At 42.0% G+C, this 11,483-nt stretch overlaps 1 protein-coding gene across 1 annotated transcript in view; it reads left to right on the top strand.

Annotated features, from left to right (window-relative positions):
• Positions 1-11,483, top strand: part of LOC109289270 (DNA topoisomerase 1-like) — a 46,210-nt gene that overhangs the window by 23,738 nt on the left and 10,989 nt on the right. Inside the window, 2 exon segments of the mRNA XM_019505263.1 lie at positions 1,407-1,529; positions 4,894-5,081. Coding sequence (XP_019360808.1) covers positions 1,407-1,529; positions 4,894-5,081 — 311 coding nt within the window.

Here is an 11,483-nt window from a genome sequence, read left to right as displayed (position 1 = left end):
TGATGTACCTTTGCTGTTATTCTGACCCCAGGCAATCTTTTTATTTAGCTCACTGAAATGTACGGCTGGGGGGATGAGACAGGCTGGTGGTGTGCCCTATGGTGTGGCCTTGGGTTTCCCCCACTGCGGTCTCTTTGCTGCTCTGAAATCCCTCTTTTGTATTCTTTCTCCCCTCTGACTCTTCATTCCTGGGAATCATCGATTGGGCTCCCTGTGGTCATCATACTGTCCACATTCTGTCCTGGCAGCATATTCCTTTGTTCCAACAAACCCATCACATGCACACATCTTAATTTGCTCATTTACAGGGCCTTCTAACTTGGTCTGACCACCAAAACCAGAAATCCCAAGGGCTCTGCAGTTGGGCACTGCGACCTAATGCTACCTTATCTCATTATAAAACAGTGTGGTACACATCTTCAATTTCCCAGGTGTCTGCTGGCTGTCAGCACAGTAGGCCTAGAAGGAAACTTTGTCCAAAATAGGCTTTTTGAAACCAATTAACCTTTGTAACAACCATTATTCTAATAGAATATCTACTTTACCTATAAGCCAATTCCCAAAAGCAAACCTCTAAATATCATTTTCTAGCCATCAGTCAGTAGAAAGGATAACATGGGTAACATTTGCACTAAGGTAAAGGGTGTACATCAGTTTTCATGTATCACTTCGGTCCTTTAATGAACTCATGTGATGCATAGAGTCGAGTACAGACTTTTATACCAAGGTGAAGTTTCACTCAGCAATCATGCATGGAGAGGCAGTTGCTTAAGAAAACTGGTAACATGGAGCTAGATCATGAGGTGAATCAGCCAACTGTAATATGGATTAATGGGGAATCCATTCTCTGTACAATAAAGGTGAGGAGTCACAGTCTGTGGGCAAGCTGCTTCTTTTGGAACCCTTTTCCAGACCCTTTCAAATAACAGGCCCATTCCTGTACCCCTTTTCATCATTGACTAGATTTTGTGAAGCATTTCAATTTTGATGGAATACTGTTCCATTCAAGTTTCTCCATCTGGTTTTATTTAGTAGTGTTGGTGGCAAGTTCCTTGCTTTGTCTTTTCACAATGTGTGAGCCAAATGCATGTGGAAAAGGGACTTTTTTCCAGTGAAAACTTGGCAGGAAATTCCAAGCTCTTTTCTCTGTGATGTACAGGGAGGGCTGATAGGAAGGAAACCAGCTTCCATGTGTAGGGAAAGTGTCCTGTTCTCCATCAATGAATAATATTTGCATAACATTTATTTCCCTTCTCAGCTTCAACCAGGTAGAACCCAGTTGGATTTGACCAATTAAAATCTTAAGAACATGAGCCCATTTAGTTCAGTAGCCATGTGAAATTTAGATGGCTCATCTCCCCATCTGCTGTGCCAATGATTTCTTTGTCTCCTGTTTTTTTCTGTAGGAAACGACCATAGAAGAAAGGATGTTTCTCATCGACCTTACCAAGTGTGACTTCAATGAGATGGCTACCTACTACAAAAGAAAGATGGAAGAAAAGAAGAATCTGTCAAAAGAAGAAAAGCTAGTAAACACCTTTCTTTTTTTTTTATTTGAAAGTACAAATCTATGCAATTTGCATTTAATCATTTAACTTCCTGACCTGAACTTTACAGTCTATTCTCTGTTCTCCAATGCAGTCCTTCACTGGTAACAGTGGCTGGCTGGTTTGGAGGCCCCAGTCTGGAGACCCTATTGTGCAATAGACACTATATATGTATTGAAAAACTGTCCCTGCCCTGAACAGTATAGATCAGCAAGAAAAAGGCCAAAGGAGAACAGAAGCACAGAGAGCTTTGTCCAAAGTCACACAGCACTGGCTGAACCCAGAATAGAAGCCAGATCTTTCTGGACTCGTTCTCTGGTGTTGGATTCACTAGATCATTCTGCATCAAAAACTTCATTCCGTAGACCAGGCAGGACCAAGCAGACCTGGCATTAGTTAACATCTTTGTGTTTCCACTTGAAACAAATATAATGCTAGAGCTGGTTCCATGACAACACAGCTGAAGTTGTATTAGATGGGTGATTATTTCATTCCACTTTCATGTTTCTTGCTTTTTTTCCCCCAACAGTGTGCAATGGAAGCCAAGCAGCATTCCTACAATATGCATCTTGTTACAGTCATATAGCACAAAGCCCAGTAACCCAGAGTAGCCTCACAACTGTCATACCCAGTATTTAAACATTTATGGTAAATAATGCTTATCCAGAACAGACTTGAGTGATGTCGATATATCAAATAATATGCATATAAAAAGTATTCTGAGCATACACAATGCACGCTTTTGGCCATTTAACTATGATTAATTGTAACAATGCAACTTATTAATTAGACTTGGGAAGCAGTGAAATTGGAAGTAGCATTTCTCAATTCACTTGAATTCATTTCAGCATTTATTCTGCAGTTGTTCTAATGGAAATGCTGAAATCATCTGCCTATCAATTTATTCATTATCAAATAAGCTGAATGCAGCAATCCTAAATATTCATGAAAATATCTTCATTATAAAAATCATGTAATTAACCTGAAGTGTGCTTTAAATGAAGCACCCAAATGCTTGCATGCTTTCCCTCTTAATTGCAAATTGAGTATATTAATCTCTCAGCTCCCGCCCTTATGTTCAAAATAAGAATAGCATTTTGTATGATCTAAAGAGCAATTTTTAACAATGGAATAAACTTCAGTAACATTCTCGAAAAAGACCATTAACCTTTCAAGTTTGTGTTCATTCCATTCACTGTTAATGTTCATTATTGGAGATGACTGTAACAAGAACTTTTATGATCACATCTCTTCTCTTTTTGCTGAAGTGCATATGTAGCACCACTAATGCCACCATCATTTTAAGGCTATGCCAATGTGATTGTTATAAACACTTCATTACGTTTTTGCTGAAAGTTAGTTCAGCTCTAATGTAAAATTGATTTCTGCTCTGAAATTTGGCATGCAACGATAGGTCCGCATAGCAGATAGTTTTTCACATTCACACTCGGAAGGAGTGTTTGTGAAACAAATGCTCTGCGTGTTATTAAAGTCTATGTAGATATAACCAATGCCTGAAAACAAGGAGCCTGAGACTCAGAATAACCTGCTGTGGTAGCTTGCCAATTCACAAGTCCCTTCACACTTCCTTTTATAACAGTAGTTCATGAAAGCAAACATAACTTTGAGTCCTGTCAATTTAAAGGTCTTCTGTGGAAGATGTTCCACCCAGGGAGATTTCACACATTTTGGTCTGGTTGGATTGCACATCATAGAGACTGAGTATAACAACTGTCTTCATTCACATAGCTAAAACAATAGAGAAACCTCCTCTGCAAACATAAGCACGTCTTGCTACCTGAAGAAAAGGCAAAGGAAAGGCCACTGGAATCAAAAGGGATTGCCATTGGGCATTGGGTGGTCAAGGATTTTGTCTTTATGGGTGTTAAGCGTTACTGCTCCCACTAAGGTACATGGAGGCCTATAGTGGAGGCTCTGGTTCGGGATGAGTTATCCTTCCAGCAGTCAGTTTGTGGGCAGGGCATTACCCCAGAACAGCAGTTTCAGCAGAAATGGTGAACTGTCTGCATGACAAGTCTCCTGGTGAGCTTGTCAACTGCCCTCATCCTAGCACCTTGCCTTGACTCTGGTCTGGCCTCTAGTTCCCTGTCCTGGTGTTCTTGGTATCTGTAGCTGGCTGCTGACCCATGGCTTGCTCCTGACTCTGGCCTGATCTGTGGTCCTTGGCTCTGGCATGATCCACAGCTGCTGTCCTTGACTCTGTGGCTTGAGTCTGACTGGCTTCTTTGCCCCGGTACCACTCATAGCTTCCTGATTCTGGCTTCTGGCTTGTTTCTGCCCCTTCTCCTGGCTCTGGCCTCAGGTTTCTGACTGCCAGTGTATTACTCGTGATTAAGGGTGTGATAAGCAAGTTTAGAAACAGCAGGAGGAGAGAAAGAGAAATAGCAGAAAGATAAGGATGCAGCAATAATAAAAACTATGGTTACAGCACTGAGAGAGGGCACAGAAGGGGATAGCTCATGGGCTGAGTGTCGGCTGGGAAGAGGGTGGGAACTGTGAACAAAGACACCGCCTCCTCTTTGATTTCTGCTGTCCAGAGAAACAGGATTTTATACATGTTTTGCAAACAAACAGAATTAAAGAAACATAAGTTCAACCTAAATTTCTCTTTTTAATTAAGACAACCCAGCAGAAATGAAATGTTGACCAATTGCACATGTGAAAAAACATAACAAATATTAATATTTATTAATTAAAACAGCCAACCCATAAGACGCACATTAAAGAAAATGATTGAAATGAGGATATTGCTAGAAGGAGCTTGCAATCAAGACAGAAGTAACGCTTGCGCTTTTCTAGTCAGGCTACAGACCCTCATTTACAACAGGAACAGTGCCTGTGTCTGCTCACTCTTAGGCTGCTCATCAAAATACGGTCACTGCAAGCCTATATTTTTTGATAGTAGCAAAAAATGTGCCAGCCAGATGAATCCCCCGATGATGTCATATCAGTGTTGAAAGTAAGTTATGGTATTTCTGCAGAGCCTCTGACTCCAAAGAACAGGAGTATTGAAGTATCTCTTTCAAGAAATGATATAGGAGGAGACAGTGTTGGACTAACTGGCTGGATGCAAGACACCGTCACAAAGTGATCATAAAGTCTCAAAAATGTCAGATTAGGTTGATCTCCCTCTTTCAGCTGTGTTACCTTTCTCTCTCTGCCTCCTCTCCTTTTTCTCTCCTCTCATCTCTAATTTTGTAGATGGTCTGACCTTTAGGGCATAGGAGCTGTTCTGTATGTTATACTGTAATACGTATAAGAAGCAATGATGGTTTTTCCATTTCCATTGACTAGATTGTAATGCATTCTGTCTTCACGTTGTTAGAAAATAAAGGAAGCCAATGAGAAAGTTGTTCAGGACTTTGGCTACGGTGTCCTGGATCATCATCGAGAGCAAATTGGTAACCTCAGGATAGAGCCTCCTGGTTTGTTTCATGGGCGAGGAGACCACCCCAAGCAGGGGATGCTGAAGAAGAAAATCCTCCCTGAAGATGTTATCATCAACTGCAGCAAGTAAGGTCTAATTTTGTTAGCATAGGCTGTCTGCCAATTTGCTAGAAAGGCTTTTGATAGTGCAGACTGAGTGTGTTTCATTTTGTTTTGTGGGGTCATGGGAGAATTAAACTGATCTAACAAAATGTTTCTAGCCTCATACCTGAGATCGTCAAACTACATAGTGGGATTTTGATTGTTACCAAGGACTGTAAAATTAAGCAATGGAAGCCTTTAACAAGTTAGTTTTTCTTTTTCTTTGTAGAATAGTGTCCTTCAAGTAGGAGCAGGGATATTTAAATGACTCTGTGGACCTATTTTATCTAACTTGTTCATGTAGAAATTCTCTCTGGTGTTTGTAAAGATGTCTTCTAAAAACCAGGTGTCTTGTTAGGTGCAGAACTGCAGCACACCAAGGGTTAAGTCAGGGGTGGGCAAAATGTGGCCTGCGAAAATTTAATATTTATCTGCCCCGGGCTACCTGCCATGCAGCCCTTGATGGCGCACCAAAACTCAATAAGCGGCCCTCTGCCCAAAATAATTGCCCGCCCCTGGGTTAAGGGATGGGTACTTTCACACAGCTCGGGAAACAGTGCACCATAACTAGCAAAATAGCTAGTATCTGCTCAGCTGTAATTCATGTCTGAATATTTCTACAGTACCCAGTGGAAGATTATGATCTCTGTTTAAACAAAAGAAGTCTCCCTCATGATCTATCTATTTATCCCCATTACTGTAAAAGATCCTTCTTAACTCGTCAAATTGTAAGCTGCTCTCATAGAGATTACTGGGACACCACAGCTTAACATTATGACTTTTAGCAGTGAAAACCACCCTAAGGAAATGGACTGAAAGGCACTTCTTTAAAATACACATAATCATCAATCATTTATTGTCATCAGCAAGGGAAATATTCACTTCCTAATACAAGGCAATGGATTTTTCATTTCATATCATGATGGGTTTTATCTCTTTTGCATATTTTTCCTTAGCGATAGCAAGATTGAGAAGATTTTTGTACCAGTACAAAACATGCCTCTGTTTTTTCTACTAGTCCAACAGACTGTTGGCTATACCATTTTAGTAGAAGAGAAGTCTGCTATTTGTTGCAGTGAATTGTGATGATATTTGTAATGCTTTAGTTCTCTCTCATAGATGATTCCTTTTTTTTGGCATATTTTTTCTTTTAAGAAATGTTCAGGCCTTAACCCTGCATCAGTTTAACTCAACAGAAGTTCAAGCATTGACTTCAATGGAAGTTGAGCTATGTTATCGTGGAAGACTTTTCAAAATCACTCGGTGGTGCATCTGACAGAGAGAGATCTGCCATGGAAGTTTTCTGAATAGAGCAAAGTAGGGGTGTGCGGAATGGGCCCTATTCAATCCTGATCCCGATTCGGCCTGAATTGGGGACAGTGATTTGATTCATTGATTCGGATCACTGCCCCTGGTTCAGTTTGGCTGAATCCGAATCTGAAGAGTCAATGCTGATTTGGAGAATCAGCAATTCAGACATGGGCACAGCTTTAAATATTTTTTTCTACATACCTTGAGGTACTAGGCACAGCTTGTGAATGCTGCGATGCTGGGGTGGATGGAGCATCCCACAGTAGCATGGGGGGAGCCCCCACATGCTTGGTGGTGAACCTGGAAGTGGACTGGAAGTACACTTCTGGGTCCATCAGGGAGCATGTTGGGGGGCCCCCCTGCACTTTCCTGGCCCCCCCAGACCCAGGAGGCACCAGTCAGCGAGCTGGGGGGACATAGGGGGAAAGACCCTGCACACTCCCTGGCAGACCCAGAAATGCTTCTGGTCTACTTCTGGGTCTGCTGCCAAGTGCACTGGGGACCCCCCGCATTCCCGTGGGCCGCTTCATCTGCCCCAGCATCACAGCGCTCACGAGCCCCTGCTAACTAGAGGTATGTAGAAAACATTTAAAGCTGTGTCTATGTCTGAATCGCCAAATCTCTCCGATTTTGATTCAGAGAGATTAAAGGGTCTCGTGATTCAATTCAGATTTGGAGATTCGGCCACTGTATCAGGCCGAATCTCCACCAAATCAAATCGGCGACCAAACCTTCGCACAGCCCTAGAGCCAAGCAAAAATCACAATGTTCATTGTCTGGGAAATTCTTCTATAGAAACATGTTGTAGAAATGTAAAATATGTTGATTTTTCACAGAATGAAAAGTGTTCCGAAAAAAAATATTTGGAGTATAAGAAAATGGCAGAATGAAAGTTAATTGAAACAATGTTTTGACTCTCCTGAACTGCAAATGCTTCATTTTGGCTTGTTGAACCCAACAGCTACATTTTGCTTTGAGGCCACTCTTCTGCTTCTGCTTATTGCGCTGTGATGCCTCTTTTGAAGTTGCAATTCAGATGCTTTCCCCCCTGCTGTTTTCCCTAGAGGATTGGGAAGGCTGATACCTCATGAGAGTCTCATGGCTGAGGGGCTCCCTGGGAGTTGTCATCTAGCCAAGGAGCCTAGCTATAGGGCCACAAGGCCCCAAAAGGCAGGTTCAGTTTAATGTCAAACTCCCCAGAAATGCAAAGCTTTGTGCCTTTGTGTTGGAAAATTGAAAAAATTGGTCCAAAATCAAAATTTGCCTTCTGGACATGTTTGATGTTTATGGAAAAAAACTACATTTTCTGTCCAAAAAAAAAAGCATTGAAAATATTCAAAGTCGCTCTAACTCTGAAGGCTTCAGAGGATGTTTCAAGATTGGAAAACTAGAAGCAAGAGTGTGTTGGAGGCCTGGGATTTTAAGCTGCTGCTCCAAAGCTGTATAGGAGTATAGCTGCCTTCTAATAGAAATGCTCAGGAGCTGTTCAGAGGCTTAGTTTTTCACTCTTGGAGCATTGAGGAGAGTGACAGGCCTGAAAGCTGAAGTTCGTCTTCTGGGTAGTTCGGCTGTTCCCCAGAGGTGGAAGCTTCAGTCAGATCAACCCAGTCATTTTTCCTCTCCATGGTTAGGAGGTAGTGCAAGTAACTCTGTGCACACAAGGGAAGACCACGCTTCTGGCCTTCCTTGCGTGCGATCGCTGTTCTTTGTCATCTTCCAGATTCTGCAGGGAGATCTCTGCTAGCGACAGAGGAATAGCTTTTCAAACAGAGGCTTTATCTCCACCCCACTGCCTCTCATTTTCTTTGGTTCTCTGACTCCTTGTGTATTGATTCTGCAAGGTTTTTCTGTCCCTCTCATACCATGCTCTGTTGGCTTGGACAGCTTCCCCATTACTAAGCCTGAGTCTGCAAAAAGCTGTGAGCTGCTGATTTGATGCTGTGGAATTTGTTGTATTTAATGTTTTTTTTTTTTCTGCAAGGGGTTTCATTGAAAGCTTTCTTTTTTCATGCTCGCCTTCTCTCTCTCATTTCTCCTGTGACATTTTTGAGCTTAAGTGCTGTTGCAGCAACATGTCCTAGCAGGAGGGAGCTTTCATTTTCTGGGCTACAGATAAAAAAAAATACCTTGGGTTGTATCAACTTTCAAGTGTAAGGGTTTTACTATTTCTCCTGGATGGTATTTTGTAGCAGCATCTGCCATGGCCACAACTGTTTCTGAGTCCTGGATCCCACTTGCATTTAGGTTAAGTTGCTTGGGAAAGCAAACCCAAGTGGAATGAGCACGTATGGAGAAACCTGTCAGCTGGGCAAACCATAAGTTTTATTGAATGATGTGTTTATGAGAAGCCACGTCATGCCTCCAGCTTTGAACCTCAGATTTCTCTCCACAGTTTGTGGTGTAATTTTTCCATGCTGAATGGCCGGAGTGCAAGGCCAATTTCCTCTTGTTACAGTGCATCAACATTGGGGGAAGTAGGGATGTTCTTGGATGGACCTACAGAAATGTAGGTCATATTTTCATTTAGGCCGCTCACTGGTGTCTTTAAATGCCTCCTTGTGTTTCAAAAAGTGGCATCTTTTGACCGCAATAACCTGTGTGACTTTGGGGTAAGAATATCTAAACGCTGTATTTTGTCACGGCCTCAATACGTTCTTGTTTCTTGGAAGGCAGAATGAAGAAAAAAAGATTTTCCCAGAGTTATAGCAGCACACAGCAGTAGTGAAGCCTAATCTCCAGCTCACTCACCTTCCCTTTCCTGCTCAGGCAACAGCTACAGTTTTAACTCTTTCACAGCTGAATTGACAGCAGTTCTTGGTGCTCAGCCAAAAGCTGAAACTGCAGCTGCTGCTGAAGGACTCCATAAGGAGATCAAGGATTTTGAGAAAAAAGCAGCAGCTAAAAACAGTATGCTGGACTGTGAATTAGGAGGAGAGAGAAAAGGAGTACCAGACAAACAGCAAAATTGCTGAAAAAGGGATAGCTTGACTTGTGGAACATCAGGCCATTAAAAAGGATGGGGGGGTCATTAACAACTCTTGAGCAAAGAACAATTAGCAGAATTTGAGTAAATTTATAATGAGCCAAGAAGTCAATAGGCTACCTCAGTGCTTCTGGTATAGACATGTCACTATAGCTATTCTGGGCAGAAAAATCAAACTTAAAATATCCACATTTTAGGAGGCTAACTTTTGGGGGATGGGAGTGGATAGAGGTGGGGAAAGTGTCTGTAATATGTGAGTAAATATAAGTCTGGGCAATAAATCAAGATTAATTCACATGGTACACTGCACCTTCCATTAGGTGGGCACTTCTGTAGATACGACTCACTCATTGACTTTGTTCCTTCCCACTAGCCCTTTCCATCCACATACCAAGTTCGTACTTCATGGACCACATGTTAGGGTTGCACCCCAGCTAATGTTGCAGTCTAATTTCATTACGGTTCCACATAATTATCTCTCTTGAAGTAATTGGACCCAAAAATTCTAGCATTAAGATGTCTGCCTTCATCATTTGCAGGTGTGGTCTGATATGCAGATACCTGAAATGCTTCACATGAATCCACAGTTAATTGCAGGTACAAAACTGCACCTGAAAAAAGGGACCTTTCTTAAAAATCAAGGTCATTTATATAAACACATCCAGTAGTTGTAACCAGAGTCATTTGCATAATTACAGGAAAGTACTCTGCTGGGACCTCATGGTAACTTCATCTGAATGTGAGATACCTGCCAAATGGAGTTATGCCTTATAGCTATTGACTTTTTAATAACCATGTAAATAATTATATCTTGTGCTGATGTCATGCCTTTCATCTGAGGATCACAATGTGCTCCACAGATATTAATTAATTACATCCTATGCAGGAGAATTGAGAGGCTCTGTCATTATTTTCTCCATTTCATTTGAAAACACTGAGAAATTGACTGGCCTATGGGAAATTAAATGTCTTGCCTAAGGTTCCCCACACAGGCTGTGGCAGGGCCAAGAGACAGACCTCTTATCTCTCATCACTTAGATGTTGCTTTCATCCAGACCGTTATGTTGGAGAGGGGGGTTATCCATTGCCTGTATGTTTGTATACCCTACGTATATGCACACCAAGAGAACTGCATTGAAGTACATATTCATAATGCTGTGTGATAGTGGGTGCAAAAAGGATTCATGTTTAGGAGAAGAATTGCCCTGTGCTCTTGTTAAACAAATGCTTTTCCTTGTTGCAAGGTGACATGTTCATTTCCTTGTAATCAGTGTGCATAGTTTATAAGGAAGCCAACTATGTACAGGAGCTTTTGTCCATGGCCAGAAACCTGCCAGTTCCCAGTGAAAGACTTTAGAGGCAGACACTGCAGATAGATACTAGACTTCAGCAGTATACCGTTTACAGTAATCACAACAGTGGCTGCTATGTTTTGTAGGAGGAAAAACAATTGTGGTAGCAACAGTTGTGGCAGTTTTTCTGGAAGAGAGCTTCAGGGCTTTCTCAAATGCAGTTGTCACAGTGAGCAACAGAGAAGGGGGACAAAAATCTGCGAAGCTGGGATTTCACTCATGGTGTCTGTTGTCTTAATTTTTTTGTTAACGCTGCTGTAGGTGGAAGACATTTGTATTGGGATCCATCAGTCCCTGTTCATTACATTATGCAAACTGAGGTGAGCACCATTTCAGCAAAGCTCCTGAACAGCCCCCTTCCAAACACGTCAAACAGAAGCAAGTGTTGCTTAGAAAATGCAGCTCTTGGCATTTATGGGCACCCCTCTCCCTCTTTGACTGATTTGCATGCACACACAAGCATTTGTTGAGCATAGGGTATAATATTCTGCACATAAAACACAATTCTATAAAATCTTTAAGTGCCTTGTGAAGGCTTCTAGCAGCTTAGGGGAATGAAAATTTTCTGAGACCCATTTGGCCAACGCCATTACCTACAGGCTGGGGAACTCCCTTCTCATCAGTGCAGAGGCAGAAAAGGATCTTGGAGTCACTGTCAGTGCCAGGATGAACATGGGCCAGCAGTGTGGGGACACGGTCAGGAAGGCCAGCCGCACCTTGTCATGCATCCACAGATGCATC

The sequence above is a fragment of the Gavialis gangeticus genome, unplaced genomic scaffold (genome assembly GCF_001723915.1).
Source record: "Gavialis gangeticus isolate Ggan-Ray unplaced genomic scaffold, GavGan_comp1, whole genome shotgun sequence".
Lineage (NCBI taxonomy): Eukaryota > Metazoa > Chordata > Crocodylia > Gavialidae > Gavialis > Gavialis gangeticus.
This window is presented reverse-complemented; position numbering and strand designations above follow the sequence as displayed.